General features: G+C 49.0%; 1 protein-coding gene across 1 annotated transcript in view; it reads right to left on the bottom strand.

Moving 5' to 3' along the window:
- Window positions 1–20,774, bottom strand: part of LOC126272397 (uncharacterized) — a 125,425-nt gene that overhangs the window by 31,613 nt on the left and 73,038 nt on the right. The window contains exons 3-4 of the mRNA XM_049975220.1: window positions 18,742–19,373; window positions 3,339–4,965 (exon numbers count right to left, since the gene is read on the bottom strand). Coding sequence (XP_049831177.1) covers window positions 3,339–4,965; window positions 18,742–19,373 — 2,259 coding nt within the window. The remainder of the gene's footprint in view (window positions 1–3,338; window positions 4,966–18,741; window positions 19,374–20,774) is intronic.

Genomic DNA, 20,774 nt, shown 5'->3' with positions numbered 1-20,774 from the left:
ACCGGCCCTCGTCGTTAATCCGCCGGGCTGATTCGATCCGCTGCCGGCGCGCCTTTCCTAGTCCAGGAAGCAGCGCATCATCGCTCACGGCTATCCTGGCGGCTGAATAATTAATCCAGTATTTAAGTGTTATACGATGCTAGATAAAAAAAGTGATGGCAGCTGTGTCATAAAAAAGGAATAATGAACATACACTGAAGAGCTAAAGAAACTGGTATAGGCATGCGTATTCAAATACAGAGGTATGTAAACATCAGACTGTGGCCCTGCGGTCGGCAACGCCTATATAAGACAACAAGTGTTTCGCGCAGTTGTTAGATCGGTTACTGCTGCTACAATAGCATGTTACCAAGATTTAAGTAAGTTTGAACGTGGTATTATAGTTCGCGCATGACCGATGGGACACGGCATCTCCGATGTAGCCACGAAGTGGGGATTTTCCCGTACGGTCATTTCACGAGTGTACTACCCTGAATATCAAGAATCCGGTGAAACATCTAATCTCCGACATCGCTGCGGCCGGGAAAAGATGCTGAAAGAACGGGACCAACGACGACGGAAGATAATCGTTCAACATGGCGGAAGCGCATTGCTTCCGCAAACTGCAGCAAATTTCAGTGCTGGGCAGTCAACAAGTATCATCGTGCGAACCATTCAACGAAACATCATCGAAATGGGCTTTCGGAGCCGAACTTTTTATTTAGTGTTACCGCCGCGAGATCCTGCATTCTTACGATATTCTAGAACTGGTGCCTTCGATGACTGCACAACGAAAACCTTTACACCTCGCCTGGGGCCGTCAACACCGACATTGTACTGTTGATAACTGGAAACATGCTGCCTGGTCGGACGAATCTGGTTTCAAATTGTATCGAGCGGATTGACGTGTACGGGTATGGAGACAACCTCATGAACCCATGGACCCTGCGTGTCAGCAGGGGACTACCAAGCTGGTAGAGGCCGTGTAATGTCGTGGGGCTTGTGGAATTGGAGTGATATGTGACCCCTGTTACGTCTCGATACGACTCTGACAGGTGTCACGTAGGTGCATCCCGCTTCGCCACCTGCATCCATTCACGTCCACTGTGCATTTCAACGGACTCGAGCAATTACAGCAGGATAATGCTACACCCCAAACGTCCAGAATTGCTACAGAGTGTCTCCAGGACGCTTCCGCTAGCCATCAAATTCCGCGGACGTGAACATTATTAAGGATATCTGGGATGCCTTGGAACGTGCTGTTCAGAAGAGATGTGCACCCCTCGTACTCTTACAGATTTATGGACAGCTCTGCAGGATTCATGTTGTCAGTTCCCTCCAGCACTACTTCAGACATTAGTCGAGTCCATGCCACGTCGCGTTGCAGCACTTCTGCGTGCTCGGGGGCCCTACACGATATTAGGCAGGTATACCAGTTTCGTTGGCTCTTCAGTGTATGACAGTGGTACTAGTACAGATCATTGCCTCAAATGTGTTCTACGCAACACTAGAGTTCAAAATAGACACCTTAGATTTACACATATCGTAAGCACAGGGATGGTGACCAGGAAATAACCTGGCAGTACCGAAAATAGAACCCGGGTGACCCAGATGACAGTCTGCCGCGCCGACCATTCAGAGTTACGGAGGAGGACCTTCCGTATGGCTGAGTGAGGAGCGAACAAAGCACAATTCCTTGCTCAAAGTTATTCGAATACTTTGTTTATCAATCGTAAAAAGTACTACTACTCTGTTTTCTGAGGTTCAAATCTCCTGTTGTCGTTTGTGACGTTAGTGCATTAATTTTAGTTTAAAAAAAAAATTTATTTACCCTTACAAACACCGACACCTAGGTGTTATCGCCGGTAGATATAGTTTTTTATTTCTGAAGCTGCATTAACTTATAGGATGGATTGCACAGGTTCCCTGTTTCTATCACTTAGTAATAAGTACTATTTACCTATAATGTTTATAAATGGGAGATTATAGTTCATAAGAGATTTGTAGGTATTATTTTGTTGTCAGACAGGTGGTGTTCAGTTACATGCTCACACATTCACAATAGGAGAAAAACATCAATAACTGAAGATACAATGTTACCGTCTACCTAGAACTATCTGGCATTTTCAGTTTGAGGAAGAATGGTGACGAAATAGTTCGAGATTCCATGGCGGCTCTGGACGCACTTGTTTCTAGCCAACATTCATTACATGTTCTTACTTTCTTCAAACTGATTCTGAATTGTTACGGTCTGTGTAGTGTGTAAGGATGCGAGCTCGATTTGTGTAAAAGATAATTTACTTTACTGGCGATCAACAAGGCCACCGATGGTATACCACAAGTGTTAAATGGAAGATATTTGAGGCCAGGCCAAGAAAGAAGTGGCGTCTGTCATCCAAACAAGCAGTCAAAACACTTCCTATGGCTGATGCACCGGCACTGGATAATGGAGACGTAGAGTGCCTGATACCACAGTACACCCTTAGAGTTCTCATCTAAATGCCAAACCTGTCCACAAGATCACACGGAGAGATGACAGGTAACCTTCTCTATTTAGGGTGTTATCGGCGATTTTTATTTCATTGACTTCTTTAATCATACAGTCCCGCAAGCCGTTAGTGCGAGGCACGAAGGATGTTTCATGAAATTTTATCCGGACAAGGACAAGGGATAAAATTGACGAAACATCCGTTGTGGCTCGCAGTAACGGCTTCTGGAATTGCATAATTAAAGAAGTCATTGAAATAAAAATCATCGATGAGACCCTAAAAAGAGAGGATGGTCAGCAGCTCACAACGGCGTGGGATCCAGCGATCGCGCTGTTGAAGAAGATGCATCGAACGCCGCCGAGACAACGCGGGCGCCAGTGACGTCACAGCCGGCAGCTAGGGCCGAAGGCTCGTGTAATTCTAATCACTTAACGCGGCTGGAAAGTCGAGGTCTTTTTATTCAGTATTACCGCCACGAGATTCTGCATTCTCCCAATACTCTAGAGCTGGTCGCAATAGTGTATTTTTTTGCGATTTCTTTTACAGGTGCAGTGCATTTTGTCACAACCTTTCCAACAAAACCTTCCTCCTCTCAGATACAGATAGTAAGTGAAGGTTCTGTTTCATACCGCTTGTTAGTGTTACCTATAAAATATAATGTGGCATGTTCAAAATGTTACCACCGATTTTGTAATCGGAGATTATCAGGTTGTTTCTCTTTGTTACAGACTTCATCTGACCTTCATCCACATTTAAAGACGGCTACGATTCGTTACATTCATTACTACTAGAGGATGGTAGTGATACCGTGTTTAAGTGTGGTGAAGTTGAATGAGCATTCTTAAGAGTTATCTGTCAGACTGGACTAACCTTGTCGTAGTCGAGGATCGAAATGTCGGCGTTTGACAGAACACCAGACGACAGCAGCTGCTGGCGCAGGTCAGCTGGAACTTCGTCTGGCAGCGATGCGAGCGCTGCCGCAGTCTTGTTGGTCTTGTCACCAGCTTTGCTGTCGCTGCTGCTGCTGCTGCTGCTGTCGGCTGCGCCAGTGGTGGGGCTGCTACTGCTGCCAGCTTGCCTGCTGTCACTGTTCCTGTTGTCGCGCGGGCTCTGTTGCTGCAGAACTGCTTGCTGCTGAGGCTGTCTCTGCTGCTGTTGCAGGAAGTATTGTTGCTGCTGCAGCTGCTGCTGTTGTTGCTGCTGCTGCTTTTGTTGTTGCTGCTGTTTTTGTTGCTGCAGCAGCTGTTGCTGTTGCAGAAAATATTGCTGCTGCTGCTGTTGATACTGCTGCTGCTGCTGCTGTTGCTGTTGTTGTTGTTGTTGCTGCTGTTGCTGTCGTTGCTGCTGCTGTTGCTGTTGTTGTCTTTGTTGCTGCAGGAGTTGCTGCTGCTGTTGTAATAAAATCTGTTTTTGTCTTTCCTGTTGCTGCTGCTGCTGCTGTAGCAAGAGTTGTTGCGGCTGTTGTTGCTGTCTTTGCTGTAACAACAAATTCTGTTGCTGATTCTGTTGGAATGCAGCCTGCTGAGATATCTGTTGCTGTTGTTGTGTTTGAGGTTTCTGCGTCGCTCCAGGGCCTTCCTGGAGATGTTCTTCATATCGTGTTACTGACTGGACGACGGTGGGCAGCTGTGGTTGTGCAGGGGCTGACTGACCTTGCCCAGTAGGGTTCTGGAAAGAATTTTGTCCATTGGACTGGAAAGCGTTTAATGTTGGACGCTGCTGTGTTTGGAAATTGCTTTGAGCGAGATTGTTGCTTTGCAGTGTGTTCTGGAAGGGACCCGTTGGTTGCAGTCCACCCTGGTTGGGGAATGTTGTTTGGAAATTGTTCTGTAGTGGCTGAGATGGTCTGAATGATACCTGATTTGAGACAGGGCTCTGGAATGAAGTCGGCCTCTGGAAAGGATTTTGACTGAATGACACTTGTTGTTGCTGGAAACCAGTTGGCCTTGTCTGTGAGGCTTGTAAAGTATTCTGGCTTGGTACCTGTGATGTCTGTTGGAAACTGTTTGGTCTCTGGAATGAAGTTTGCGAGAAGGTGGATTGTGAGGACTGTAAAGGATTCGGCCTTTGGAAAGGAACTTGCTGCTGCTGTTGGAAGGAGGCGGAGTTCTGCTGGAATGCAGTGGGAGCAGAAGCGGGACGTGACTGCTGGAAGGCGTTCTGGGTGGAGATCTGCTGTCTTTGGAAAGCAGTGGCTCCGACAGCAGTCGGAGACTGGAAGGGGTTTGGCCTCTGAGTGGAGCCCGTGAAGGTCTGCTGGAACTGGAAGCTTCCCTTTCCATTCTGCTGGAAGGTGTTGGGTTGCAGTGGCGCCAGACCAGGTCTCTGGAAGGAACTTTGAGCCTGCGCCGAAGGCGGGAATGCGGGCCTCTGAGACTGCTGGAAGGTGCTGTGCTGCGGCCGGAAGCTCTGTGGCCGGAACTGCGGCCTCTGGCCCTGCGCGGTCGGCGGCTGCGGTTGCGGCTGCTCAAACGGCCGCGGCGTGCCGAATGGCGATCTGCAAACAGATCACACCTACGTCTAACCCACATTGACATGTAATTTCTGGAACGTTTAAAAAATCTATGTAGCAAAGATTTCGTCCACATCTGCATCTATACATCACAAGTCCTCTTTTTTTATGCAATGATTTAATGTGGTTGAGAGAAAATTTATATTTTACTGGTCTACTGTGACATAGATTGCCTCCTATATGAATGTGGGGCGTTAGGAATTCATTTCTACCAAGACTGTACTCATCAGAACGACTCAGGCATCAGACGACGTACTCGTGTCAGTCCGCCTTCCCATGACGCTTCACCATTCATTGTTACATTTATTAATTTTAGTTTATTCGCTTATTTAACCTGGTCAGGGTGGGGCCTTCAGATCCTCTCTCACGTCGCACTAGAGTTCTGCACGTCAACTTCTTTTTACATTGTAGTTTCTTAAGAGGTAACAACAATTTTAACACGATAAATAGTACTGAAGTGGCGTTAATAAAATTGTTTTGAATGTAGCGAATGATCGTGTGAATAACAGTGCTAGGAACTGTTAACATTCATAGTAGGTCTACTACAGTAATAATAATTATTATTATTATTGTTATGTTAATAATAGTATTAGTGACAGTGATAGTAGCAGGTACAAAGTTTGTCTGTAACTGTTGAAAAGTGGTATTTAGATAGAGAGCTAGTTCTGAGGGAGACGGATTTAAGTATTTTATAGTAGCTAAAGAGCTTTGGGAAATGTCGAAGATCTGGTTGGAAAGAAGCGGACGTAATTAGAATTATATATTAATGCCTTCAGCTTGAAGGGACTACCTCGCAAACGCCTCCCGCGAGACCCACATTCTCACCTTATAATTATGTCCACACACTACATTCGTAGTATCCCTACCCAACACACTCATTACTCGTGGAATCGTGGAAGACATTGTTACCAAAACCCGTAAGAGTTCAGGTAATATGTGTGCATCAGCACAGAAGAGGAATGTCACGGCCGGTATTGCCATAATTAGACACTTATATGGATGTGGTGTCTGTTCTTTCGGGCATGTACGAAAGAACAGACACCATATCCATATAAGTATATACACTCCTGGAAATTGAAATAAGAACACCGTGAATTCATTGTCCCAGGAAGGGGAAACTTTATTGACACATTCCTGGGGTCAGATACATCACATGATCACATTGACAGAACCACAGGCACATAGACACAGGCAACAGAGCATGCACAATGTCGGCACTAGTACAGTGTATATCCACCTTTCGCAGCAATGCAGGCTGCTGTTCTCCCATGGAGACGATCGTAGAGATGCTGGATGTAGTCCTGTGGAACGGCGTGCCATGCCATTTCCACCTGGCGCCTCAGTGGGACCAGCTGGACGTGCAGACCGCGTGAGACGACGCTTCATCCAGTCCTAAACATGCTCAATGGGGGACAGATCCAGAGATCATGATGGCCAGGGTAGTTGACTTACACCTTCTAGAGCACGTTGGGTGGCACGCGATACATGCGGACGTGCATTGTCCTGTTGGAACAGCAAGTTCCCTTGCCGGTCTAGGAATGGTAGAACGATGGGTTCGATGACGGTTTGGATGTACCGTGCACTATTCAGTGTCCCCTCGACGATCAGCAGAGGTGTACGGCCAGTGTAGGAGATCGCTCCCCACACCATGATGCCGGGTGTTGGTCCTGTGTGCCTCGGTCGTATGCAGTCCTGATTGTGGCGCTCACCTGCACGGCGCCAAACACGCATACAACCATCATTGGCACCAAGGCAGAAGCGACTCTCATCGCTGAAGACGACACGTCTCCATTCGTCCCTCCATTCACGCCTGTCGCGACACCACTGGAGGCGGGCTGCACGATGTTGGGGTGTGAGCGGAAGACGGCCTAACGGTGTGCGGGACCGTAGCCCAGCTTCATGGAGACGGTTGCGAATGGTCTTCGCCGATACCCCAGGAGCAACAGTGTCCCTAAGTTGCTGGGAAGTGGCGGTGCGGTCCCCTAAGGCACTGCGTAGGATCCTACGGTCTTGGCGTGCATCCGTGCGTCGCTGCGGTCCGGTCCCAGGTCGACGGACACGTGCACCTTCCGCCGACCACTGGCGACAACATCGATGTACTGTGGACACATCACGCCCCACGTGTTGAGCAATTCGGCGGTACGTCCACCCGGCCTCCCGCATGCCCACTATACGCCCTCGCTCAAAGTCCGTCAACTGCACATACGGTTCACGTCCGCGCTGTCGCGGCATGCTACCAGTGTTAAAGACTGCGATGGAGCTCCGTATGCAACGGCAAACTGACTGACACTGACGGCGGCGGTGCACAAATGCTGCGCAGCTAGCGCCATTTGACGGCCAACACCGCGGTTCCTGGTGTGTCCGCTGTGCCGTGCGTGTGATCATTGCTTGTACAGCCCTCTCGCAGTGTCCAGAGCAAGTATGGTGGGTCTGAGACACCGGTGTCAATGTGTTCTTTTTTCCATTTCCAGGAGTGTAGAAGGAGGCTTTGTTGTAATGGGGTAAACAGGGTTCATAAACGGACTTACTTAGATATCTCATTTAATGTCTTTTGAAGCTGGAGCTGTTATTCAGTTCTCTCATATAATGAGAGAGTTTGTTCTAGAATCGGATTCCTGTTACTGAAAAGGATCTCGAAAAAAATGGCTAGGTGATGAAGTAGTGTAGAAAGGATTTTGCGCTGCTGGGAACGAGTGTTTCTTCTTTATTGTTCAGACAAGAGCGTTAAGGTCGAGGAGAGATACGAGGGAATGTCTACGTTGGAAGGACGATTGAGGGGACACTGTGTACGGAAGCCTCTGGCCTATACTAGTAGCAGCCTGGGTAGTTGCGGATAAGATGGCGAAATATGATAACAAATTCTAACGTCACACATACATCGTACACAGGTGTCACTCAGTACCACACCTATATTTGTTACCGAAAGTACGATCACATGGAGTATGAAGTGAAATCTGTGACTGGAATGAGGATGGAGGTAGGACGCAGATTGTTATCTTGGATGGCGAGTCATCAACTGAGTGAGAAATAAATTAAGGTGTGTTCCAAAGAAATTTGTGTTGCGACCCATGATGTTCATGTTGCACGTTAATGACCTTACAGACAACTGACCTCAGCTTTCCCCCCGATGCATTTATCTATAACGTACTGCCTGAAAAATGTTGGACAAATACTCAGTCGGATATAGAAGTAGTACGAAGACTGGCAAGTCGCTTTAAATGTCCATAAATGTAAAATTGTGCACTTAAAGAAAAAAGAAAAAGCGTGGTATTCTACGTTTATAATATCAGTGAGACAAAATGGAAACGGTCACCTCATAAAAATACATGGATGTTACGGTGTGTAGGGCTATGAAATAGAACAATCACATAGGCTGAGTTGTAGGTAAAGCTGGTGAGAGACTTCGGTTCATTGCCAAAATATTAGGAAAATGCAACCAGTCTACAAAGGAGATTACTTGAAAAACATTCTAGAATATCGCTCGAATGTGTAGGAGCCGTAGCAAACAGGAAAAACAGGAAACATTGGATGTAAGCACAGAAGTGCAGCACGAACGGTCACCGATTTGTCTGATCCACCGGAGAGCATCCCGCAGATTCTGAAGAAACTGTACTGGTAGGTGCTTGAAGACAGACACAAACTATTCCGTGAGAGCGTATTTACAAAGTTACAAGAACCAGCTTTAATTGGTGAAGCTGGAATTATACTTCAGCCGCTTGTGTATCGCTATTCTGCGGATAGCAAGGACAAGATCAGATTAATCGCAGCGCGTATAGAGGAGTTAAAACAATCATTCTCTCCGCGCTCCGAGTTTGTGACACGTGTGGGACGGCTCTTATGCGGAGACGGGGTGCGTTGACATTTCTGCGGAAACGAAGACACTTTAGTGTTTAATAAAAAGAATACGTTGTCCATTGCAAGCTGCGTTATGTTTTATTAAAATCGTGCTGTTAGCTAATTTCGGCCGTGAGTCATGTCATATATTACATATCGTGCTCATCACATTCTTATGCAAAACATATAACTGCAGCCGTACTCCATCGTAACATACACTAAGTGCTGCAGCCTGTTTTAATTGTCAGTCTGCAGCACTTAGAGTGTGTTACGATGGAGTACGACTTGTGCTTTTATGTCTGTGACAAAAAAGAATGTTATGAGCACGATATGTAACACATGACATAGCAAGATTTTAAGGAAGCACAATACAGTCTACAACGAACACTATTCTTTTATCAATTTACTTCGTTTAGTTTTTAGCAATTATGTTCGTTGGCTTCGCTAATTCAGAACCATGATGTCACGTTCCAAGCGAAACCAGCCGGAAACTGATGAAGACAAATGAATTATCATAAAAATGATTGGTCGCAGTTTTTTCAATCTTTCAACATACAAGGTGCGTCTGAACAGATCGGTTAATGGTCTCAGAAGATAAAGGTTCAATAGGCTCTGAGCACTATGGGACTTAACATCTGAGGTCATCAGTCCCCTGGAACTTAGAACTACTTAAACCCAACTAACCTAAGGATATCACACACATCCATGCCCGAGGCAGGATTCAAACCTGCGACCGTAGCAGTCGCGCGGTTCCGGTGTGAAGCGCCTAGATCCGTTCGGCCGGCGAAGATAAAGGAAACAAGATTTAGAACCAAAATACCTTTACTGGCCTTGAAAGTAATAACCATTTGCTACACCTCACTTCTGACAGCGGGTATAAAACTATTGGAACCTGCTAGTATATGCTTCTTGCGGAATTACATGACGCACCCTCACGAGATATGTCTGATAAGCTGATTTCAGGCAAGGAAACAAAACGAGGGCTACTGGCGCCAAATTTGGAGAATGAGGAGAGTGCTGAAGAACAGTCACCTAGCACTGAGCGAGAAAGTGGAGCCCGCAGACGTTTCGGATATCCAACAACGCGTGACCACGGTGCTTTGCGCGATTCCACAACAAGCTGACAGTTTACAGCAGCTTCACAGCCGATGTTAGAAGCTAGTACTAATTCCTAGTACACGTGCTGTAGATTAAAGCATGCTGTGCTACAGTGCTAGACGGGAAACAAATTTTACTGTGCCTGTTGCTGCCTTGAGAAGGCGCCTATAAAGACCAAGAGCCCAAGACTCCACAGAATGGTCACTTCCCACAAGTTTACCATTCCCCGCAATCCATCTACATCTACATCTGTATGGATACTCTGAAAATTACATTTAAGTGCCTGGCAGAGTGTTCATTGAACCATCTTCACAATAATTCTCTATTCCGATCACGTAGAGCGGGAAGAACGAACAGCTATATCTTCGGTGCGACCTCTGATTTCACTTTTTTTTAATTATGGTGATCGTTTCTCGCTATGTCGGCGTCAACAAAATATTTTACTGGCAGAAGTAAAGCTGTGAGTACCGGGCGTGAGTCGTGCTTCGGTAGCTCAGATGGTAGAGCACTTGCCCGCGAAGGGCAAAGGTCCCGAGTTCGAGTCTCGGTCGGGCACACAGTTTTAATCTGCCAGGAAGTTTCATATCAGCGCACACTCCTCTGCAGAGTGAAAATCTCATTCTGGAAACATCCCCCAGGCTGTAGCTAAGCCATGTCTCCGCAATATCCTTTCTTTCAGGAGTGCTAGTTCTGCAAGGTTCGCAGGAGAGCTTCTGTAAAGTTTGGAAGGTAGGAGACGGATACTGGCAGAAGTAAAGCTGTGAGTACCGGGCGTGAGTCGTGCTTCGGTAGCTCATATCAGTCCGGCTTTCGCCGCCGTGCAGTGCGGACGTGTTGTTGTTTCCGCCTGCGGAGCGCGCGCGCTCGCTGTTGTTTACATTTCAGCGGCCGTCACTTTCGTGTCGCTTACGTGCACTAGAGCCATGGCCAATCGTTTTCGAAAATCAACTTTACGATTCAACTTCTGCAACGAATACGCACGACCAAAGACCTTGGAAGTGGAACGCTTCCTACGCGACGTTGCTAAGATCCCAGCTTCCGACATCTTGGGCATCCATTTGTCCATATTAAGCAGTACTGTGTACATGAAAGTTGTCAACGACGCGGTGTGTGAAAGAATACTTCGTGACACCAACCATGGATTACGCTTTTGCCACGCCGACGGCAATGTCGGAGCGGTCACTGTCGACCATGCCGGCTTAGGAATGCGCACCATACGAGTTTTCGAACTCCCGTTCGAGCTACCGGCGGAAGACGTTATCGCGGCTTTCCGCCCCTATGGCACTGTACATGGCCACACTGCCGAACGCTGGGCGCAATTCCAAACGTACCCCGTTCTTAACGGTGTACGGCAGATCACCATCGACCTCCATCGCCACGTGCCATCTTACCTGCAAATTAGCGGGTGCCGAGCGGTTGTCATATACGACGGACAACCCAAGACCTGTTCCGGGTGCGGAAAAGAAGGCCACCTCAGATCTGAGTGTCTTCAGCGACGGATCACCCAATTGCCAGGCGCTACCGTGCCACCTACGGCTCCGACGACGATTTTACCGATCACCTACGCATCGGCACTCTCTTCTCCTCCCACCGGCCGCCGCTCATCGGACCACGTACCGGTGACCCTTCCAGCTGCTATGGATACCGCCGGGGCCGACACGTCGCGCTCAAAGCCAGACGCTACTACGGCGCCATTACCAACAGCGACGACTTCCGACACCCACCAGCCTGAACATATGGACACCCCTTCATTTGACGTTCCCGCGACGGCCTTCCTCTCAGAGTGACGCTACTCTCTTCCGTCTTCCGACACAGAGGGAGGAACCCGCAAACAACGTTCACCTAAGAGGCGCAAGAGGAGGCGTCGTACGGTCTCGGAACGAGACGGATCACCTCCCCCTGATGCTCCAGAGGCCGTCCGACACGACGAGGCCTCAGAGAACCTACACGACGATACGAATGACGACAACATCATGCCGACTGTGGATGTTTCGATGCCAACTCTACTGGCTCGCTCAGGTGCTCCTGAACCAATGGACTCCACCGATGCGACTGCCGCCGAGACGTCCTCCGCCCCTACGACCGAAGTGGAACGTACGACCATCACAACGACAGCGCCCTCAATGGTGTGGAGTGAGGACGTCGATGAGGACCCGGACCACACGCTGGGGACAGAGTTACCCCAGACGGAAGCAACGTTACGCCGCTGATAACGCCGTCAGGTGGCGCACGGCACGACTCGCCGTTGCCTCGCCCCTCTTCATCCTCCGCCAGTGGAGTTCCCCTTCACGGCGGGGGACGGCTCCAAACCTACCGAATAGGGACGATCAACACTAACACCATCAGCTCACCCGTGAAACTTCAACTGCTGCGAGAGATGATATGGGTGTCGGACGTCAATATAGCACTACTACAGGAAGTACACTTGGCCACACTTACAGACGTCGCGGGATATAACACTTATCCTTCTCCTGGTGACCACCTGGGACGCGGCGTAGCCATCTACGCCAGAGAAGGCATTCCAGTGACCGATATCACATACCTTCCATCTGCCGCGTCACCGTCATGGGGACGCGTATCGTCAACATTTACGCTCCGTCAGGCTTCACCCGCAGACGCGACAGGACCCTCTTCTATTCAGAAGAAATCGCTCCTTTGTTTCTTGGACGCTGCGACCATTACTTGTTTGGGTGTGATTTTAATTGTGTCTTGCACCCTAAAGATCAAGTGCCCCACTACAACACCTGTCAAGAACTGCGTCTTGTCGTCCGAGATCTGTTGCTCCGCGACACTTGGGAAGTTCAGCACGGCGACGCCCCTGGACATACTTACCAGACGAGTCACTCCGCGAGCCGCCTGGACAGAATTTACGTCTCTCGGGAACTCACACCTGCAGTCCAAGGTGCAGAACTTTGGCCCCTGGCCTTTTCGGACCACTGTGCCTACATCTGCAACATTCTCTTCCCCAAGCAAGTGGTCTGGCGTAGTCGTGCTCCGTGGAAGCTAAACACCTCCCATCTTCATGATCCCGAATGTCTTCAACGTGTCACCGAGACATGGGCCACCTGTGAACGTCGCTTACCTAAATACTGCACGACCTTGACCTGGTGGCTGGAATATGCCAAACCTGCTATTCGACGTACTTTGATTCAGTATGGAAAGGAAGTTGCTATATGGCGCCGGCACACTACCGATTATTTCTACGCCGTTCTCCGCAACCTGGCCGCCCAACCGCCCACACCCGACACCCAGAGGGAACGCAGCAGGATTAAGGCCCAAATTGTAACTTTGACACGCCGTTGACAGCAGGGGGCTATGGTGCGAACCCGATATCAAGATTCGGCGGAACAGGAACATCCGACCATGCGTCATATCGCCTCCGATAGGAAACATCGGCGACAACAACTCATCACCGAGATTACAACCTGTCGCGGCCAGCACGTCACTTGGCAGGCCGAAATCGTCAGTGCCTTTGTCGACCACTACCGCACAATGTACCAGGAGGAGACTACCAACAACCACGCTGAGGAGTCTGTGTTACCACACGTAACTCGCACCCTCACCAGCGACGAAGCGGACGAGCTGATGGAGCCCATTACGCGTGACGAAATCCACGATGCAATCAAAAAAGGTGCTCTGAATAAGTCACCTGGTGTCGACGGATTGCCGATAGAATTTTATCGCGCTTTCTTCACACTAATGGCGTCACGGTGGACAACGATGTTTCATGAACTGCTGACGATGGGGAACGGCGTACCGCCGTCCTTCGTCACGGGAATTATTATACACATCCACAAACCGACACCAGGTGTGAGGACAGCACATTACCGTCCCCTGACTCTGCTTAACGCAGACTGTAAGATTTTTACACGCCTCCTGGCAACGCGATGCCGCAAGATCCTGCCTAGCATTCTATCCCCGGAACAGACAACTCCGGGCGGCTCAGTTAATATACAAACGGCCACAGGAGAATGTCGCGATTTAATTGCACTGGCAGCGGCGTGCAGACTCCGCGCCGCAGTGGTTGCCATTGATTTTGACAGCGCATTCGACAAAGTGCGGCATCTTTTTCTGTTCTCAGTGATGAACCGCATTGGTTTTCCACCTGCCTTTATCGACTTGATCCGGCGCCTGTACGGCACGTGAGAATCGCCGATTCAGGTTAATGGCCGTGTGGCGGGACCAGTGGCGATCCGACGTTCCGTACGGCAAGGCTGCCCACTTTCGACCCTACTCTATGCCATCAGCCTGGAGCCACTCATCGGGAGTGTGACGAGCCACCTTTCTGGTCTCACTTTGCGACAGCACAGCTTTCGATGTCGTGCGTATGCGGACGACCTCCTCCTCTTGATCCGCTCACGGAGTGAAACACACACGGTACTTGATTTGATATCAACGTACGGCACTGCAGCGGGCAGTAACATGAATGTGACTAAATCCGCGGCGATGCCCATTGGACGCGGCCTCTCACACGACGACTTAGCACCTCTCCTGTGTGTACAGAAACTACGATACCTTGGTATCATTTTCACCTCCACCGTGCGCCGATCCGCTGCCATCAATTTTCGGCGTGCTCTCCAAACCATCCGCACGACGGTGCGACAAAATCTTCTCCGACGACTCGATTCTTTACAACGTGTCCAATACCTCAATCAACATGTGGCGTCCAGAATGGTCCACATTGCACAGGTCCTCCCGCTGCCATCAACTATTGGACGCAGCCTCCAGGCTGCCTTCGGATACTTCCTTACGGGCGGTACGCTCTTTAAGGTCCGCTACGACGCGCTCACCCTTCCCCCGCGAGCGGGTGGCCTCGGTCTTGTCAATGTGCGACTCCGCGCGGCATCCTTGTACATGTCCACCATGCACAAGCAGTGGCACGGGGGCACCTCCCTTACGCGCAGCTTGCTGGAAATTCTTGTGCCCGCGACCATAACACCACCAGTACCAGTCGGACACATCAAGCACCATCTGACGCACATTTCTGATTTCATCGTCGACTTCAGTTATGCTCACACACACTTACCGACCACGCGTTCTCCTCGACCTAAAGATTTTTACACCCCACTCCTTCGTTCCATATCCAGCAACAATATCGAACTGCGACATCCGTCCACGCGGTGGCCCACGGTTTGGCGTCACATCCACCAGCCTTTTCTTCCGTCCAACGTCCGGGCAACATGGTACCAGGTCGCAAATGAAAAATTCGCCACAAATCATCGTCTTCACGCCATCGGACTAAAGGACTCTCCACTCTGCTCCATCTGCCACCTCATGGATGACGATGTCCATCAACTGACTTGTGCTGCCACCAGTGACGTCTGGGCACTTGCCCGACAGTTCGTTGCCTGTTACCTCCGTGTTTCGCCGGACTCGATTGACCCATGGACTTTTATCCATCCTGAGAATACTTATTTCCCCGCCACCAAAAATCATGCGATTGTATGGGTCAAGGGATGGACCATCACCTACATGTATAATGATGGCGACAAATCACGCCTTGATTTCTGGCAGTACTTACAAACCGCCCACAGTGAAGTCGAACAGCGACCGCGCTACCGCGCCTTCTTCGCTAATTACCTACACGCGATCTTTACGTCACCCCCGCTCAGTTGGATGGTACCACACGCCGACAGCACTCCCCCCCTGCCTGCTGACATCTGAGACCCCTCGCGCTGCTTTCTACATTGTAACCCATAGTGGAGTAGGCGCATGGACACGCGCCTCCTTTCTTTTATGCACTACACCAGATAAACACTGGTTTTTCCCTCACTCCACTGTAAATTGCTTTACACCTCTTAGCTTCCATCAGTATTATTAGTTTTTTTTCCTACACCTTGTTCATACTAAAAAACTTGCTCACCTTGTACGAGTATCATGTCTTGTCTTATTTTCGCCGGAAGGATGGCATTTTTCTTGTATTTAAGTTTGTACCAATAAAGATCTTTTGTTCATTTACCCTGTTCCTGGTGAAGAAGAAAAAAAAAATGGTAGAGCACTTGCCCGCGAAAGGCAAAAGTCCCGAGTTCGAGTCTCGGTCGGGAACAAAGTTTTAATTTGCCAGGAAGTTTCATATCAGCGCACACTCCGCTGCAGAGTGAAAATCTCATTCTGGAAATATCCCCCAGGCTGTGGCTAAGCCATGTCTCCGCAATATCCTTTCTTTCAGGAGTGCTAGTTCTGCAAGGTTAGCAGGAGAGCTGTAAAATTTGGAAGGTAGGAGACGGATACTGGCAGAAGTAAAGCTGTGAGTACCGGGCGTGATTCGTGCTTCGGTAGCTCAGATGGTAGAGCACTTGTCGGCGAGAGGCAAAAGTCCCGAGTTCGAGTCTCGGTCGGGCACACAGTTTTAATCTGCCAGGAAGTTTCATATCAACGCACACTCCGCTGCAGAGTGAAAATCTCATTCTGGAAACATCCCCCAGGCTGTGGCTAAGCCATGTCTCCGCAATATCCTTTCTTTCAGGAGTGCTAGTTCTGCAAGGTTCGCAGGAGAGCTTCTGTAAAGTTTGGGAGGTAGCAGACGGATACTGGCAGAAGTAAAGCTGTGAGTACCGGGCGTGAGTCGTGCTTCGGTAGCTCAGATGGTAGAGCACTTGCCCGCGAAAGGCAAAGGTCCCGAGTTCGAGTTTCGGTCGGGCACACAGTTTTAATCTGCCAGGAAGTTTCAAAATATTTTAGCATTCGGAGGAGAAAGTTGGTGATTGAAATTTCGTGAGAAGATTCCGCCGCAACGAAAAACACCTTTGTTTTAATGATGTCCATCCCAAATCCAGTATCATTTCAGTGACACTCTCTCCCCAATTTCGTGATAATACAAAACGTGCTGCCCTTCTTTGAACTGTGTTGATGTACAACGTCAATCCTATCTGGTAAGGATCCCACACCACGCAGCAGTGTTCTAAAAGAGGGCGGACAAGCATACTGTAGGCAGTTTCTTTAGTAGATCTGTTACATTTTCCATGTGTCCTGCAAATAAAAGGCAGTCTTCGGTTATCCTTGCCTACAACATTTTCTGTGTGTTCCTTCCAATTAAAGTGTTTGTAATTGTAATTCCTAGGTATTTAGTTGAATTTACGGCCCTTAGATCTGACTGATTTGCATGTAACCGAAGCTTAACGGATTCTTTTTTTTTTTTCGCGCATGTCTGGATGGCCTCACACTTTTGGTTATTCAGGGTCAATTGTCAATATTCGCACCATACAGACATCTTTTCTAAGTCGTTTCGCAATTCGTTAAGATCTTCTGGCGACTTTCCTAGTCGATAAACGACAGCGTCAGATGCAAACAACCTATGACGGATGCTCAGATTGTCTCCTAAATCGTTTGTATAGACGAAGAATAGCAAAGGGGCTATAACACTACCTCGGGGAACTCGATGATTTTGCGTCAATAACTACGAACTGTGACCTCTCTGTCAGGAAATCAGGAATCCAGTCACATAACTAAGACGATGTTCCATAAGCACGCAACTTCTCTACAAGCAGCTTGTGTGGTACAGTGTCGAAAGGCTTGTGGAAATGTAGACATATGGAATGAATTTGAATTGTCAATAGCACTCAGCACTTCGAGTGAGTAAAGAGCTAGTTGTGTTTCACAAGAACGATGTTTTCTTACGTGAATGGAAAGGAAAGGAGCCCCAAGGACTGGATCAATGGACAGTAGATTCTGCCATTCACATTGCAGTGGCTTACAGAGTATAGATATACACTACTGGCCATTAAAATTGCTACACCACGAAGGTGGCGTGCAACAGACGCGAAATTTAAACGACAGGGAGAAGATACTCTGATATGCCTCGTATGACTATCAGTCAAGATGACAGGCATCTTATCCGCATGGCTGTATCGGATCGTGTAGCCACGTCTCGATCCCTGAGTCAACAGATGGGGACGTTTGCAAGACGACAGCCATCTGCACGAACAGTTCGACGACGTTTACAGCAGCATGGACTATCAGTTCGGAGACCATGGCTGCGGTTGCCCTTGACGCTGCATCACAGACAGGAGCGCATGCGATGGTGTTCTCAACGACGAACCTCGGTGCACGAATAGCGAAACGTCATTTTTTCGAATGAATCCAGGTTCTGTTCACAGCATCGTGATGGTCGCATCCGTGTTTGGCGACGTCTCGGTGAACGCACATTGGAAGCGTGTATTCGTCATGGACATACAAGCGTATCGCGCGGAGTGATGGTATGGGGTGCCATTGGTTACACGTCTCGTTCACCTCTTGTTCGCATTGACGGCACTTTGAACAGTGGACGTTACGTTTCAGATGTGTTACGACCCGTGGCTCTACCCTTCATTCGATCCCTGCGAAACCTACATTTCAGCAGGTTAATGCACGACCGCATGTTGTACGTATGTCCTGTACGGACCTTTCTGGATACAGAAAATGTTGGACTGCTGCCCTGGTCTCTCACCAATTGAAAACGTCTGGTCAATGGTGGCCGAGCTACTGGCTCGTCACAATACGCCAGTCACTAACCTTGATGAACTGTGGTATCGTGTTGAAGCTGCATGGGCAGCTGTACCTGTACACGCCATCCAAGCTGTGTTTGACTCAATGCCAGGGCGTATCAAGGCCGTTATTACGGCCAGAGGTGTTTGTTCTGGGTACTGATTTCTCAGGATGTATGCACCCAAATGGCGTGAAAATGTAATCACATGTCAGTACTAGTACAATATAATTGTCCAATGAATACGCGTTTATCATATGCAATTTTAATGGGCAGTAGTGTTGATGTAGTTCATCAGTTCCAAGAGCTGGAACTTTCTTGAGAAACGCGATGCAGGACGATCAGAGTTTGCACGCTGGCCGACTGACCTGGGGAACTGCTGCGGCGGCACCTGCTGCCGGTTGATCCTGGAGGATGCCTGTGCGGTGGGGCCGACGCCGAGCCCCGTTCCGGTGGCGGACGGAGCCGAAGCGACGGCGGGTTCCGGAGCGGACTCCTCGCGGGCAGCCTCGTCGGCGGCCGCCCCGAACGTGACCCTGAGGCCGGCGGAGCTGTGCGCCTGCTCGGAGTCGGGCCGGATGATGGCGCTCAGCGTGGTGGCGGCCGGCTGGGGAGCCGGCGTGGCCCCGGCGGGGTCGGAGGCCGCCTCTTCCGCCCCCTGCGCCACGCGCAGCACCCGCGAGCCGTAGCGCCCGCCGCCGCCGTGGCCGTGACCGTGACCTCCCTTCCCGAACGTGACCTTGAGGTTGCTGGAGGTGTGTATCAGCTCCGAGTCCGGCTTGACGATGGCGCGCAGCGTGGTGGAGGGCGGGGGTGGCGGCGGCGGCGGCGGCGGGTAGGCGGACGGCTGCGCGCCGTAGCCGGCGCCCGCTGAAGGCCCCGGGTCGGCCTCGTTCTCCACGGCGGACTTCACCGGCTCCGGCGTCACCGCCGGCACTGGGGCGTCGTAGGCGATGCCGCCCGCCGGGTCCTTCTCGTACTTCACGTAGAACACGTGCACCTGCCACAGGGAGGCGGCGGGTTACACAGGGCGCGTCTCGCAACTCAAACACTTTCTTTCCTTTGTTGTTGCTTCATCCATGTCACGCATATGGGCGGGTGGTGGGCTATCAGAAGTTGCAATTCACCACTCTTCAGCCGAAAGATGTTAAAAATTTAAAAAATGTAATAATTCACATTGCATTAGAAAAAATGAATGGTTTCACAAAACAGAATACCGATTGTCACTTACGTGAATTAGAAGATATTAAACTGGTTTCCAGGCTGAGTAAGATAGACAGGGAGAGAATTTAAAACCGTTGTTGGAAATTCTAAACATTCATGGTGGTGTCTGTTTGTTCTATATCGTGTCTCCCTACCACTTTCGCGCAACGACGCTCTGAGCGTGTTTTTTAGGGAGTTAACTAGTTTGAACCTGGGACCTGTTGCTGGTAAGGAGACGCCAGACCACACATGACATGTAGAGTTCAGAAGAGTTCAGTGAGACTGGCGATGATATAACCAAACACTTAATGATCTCAGCGTCAGCTCCACTGCATTCCCTGTAAAAGAATCTTAATACTAACTAAATTTAGTGGAAGGGGTTCAAGGCTTTTCTATTTTTGGTTAGTTGGTAAAATAACGTCGAAAAAGCAGTTAAGTTGACCATTGGAAATTTTATTCCACTCACAAAACATTGTTTATAAATTGCACTATTGATACAAGGAGATGTTTTAATACAGGATGGGAAAAACCAACTGCGTTCAACAAACATGTGAACGAATATTCCCTGAATGGGTTTCCAAGTTCTACAATGGATCGAAGGATGACCTATGCCATATCACATCTATAATCTAGGTTTAAATTAAGTTTCACAAAAGAGCAAACTATCAAAATGGTCTACAGTGACCCTCAATTATCTTTAATTACTTATCTAACTTGTCGTAAATTACAGTGGATGATGTGGCTTCTCAATATCTATATAACAGAAAAATCATCACGTTTCAGTGTTTACTTAAAGTGGCAAATGTGAACACCATGAGTTTTAATTGACGATCGACACTAGTATTACGCAAAAAGGAGGTGTAACAGATGAGACTCCTCCAGTTCTGAGTGAAGCTTTATGCGCTGTTATGCGGCATCGCGTGCGTTCATTACCTTGTCGGTTTTTAGGCAGCGTCAAGGCGACGGCGGGCAGCACAGCTCCGCTCACCTCGCCGTCTCGGAAGCAACTCTCCTCTCCTAACTTCTCCTTACTACAATTTGCCGAAGTTGGTTTAAAAAAACTATCTGTCTCTGTTTTCATCTGACCAATCAGGGTCTCAATGTTAACCTTAAGCTCCGCCTACAAAAATTCTGTCCATCCAATGAGAAACGTTATACTTTTCGTGGTGTGGCAATGTTTTTAAAGTTTGCAACGTAA

The sequence above is a fragment of the Schistocerca gregaria genome, chromosome 5, assembly GCF_023897955.1.
Source record: "Schistocerca gregaria isolate iqSchGreg1 chromosome 5, iqSchGreg1.2, whole genome shotgun sequence".
In the NCBI taxonomy this organism is placed as follows: Eukaryota; Metazoa; Arthropoda; class Insecta; order Orthoptera; family Acrididae; genus Schistocerca; species Schistocerca gregaria.
Note: the sequence above shows the minus strand (reverse complement) of the source record. Positions and strands in the feature narration are given on the sequence as shown.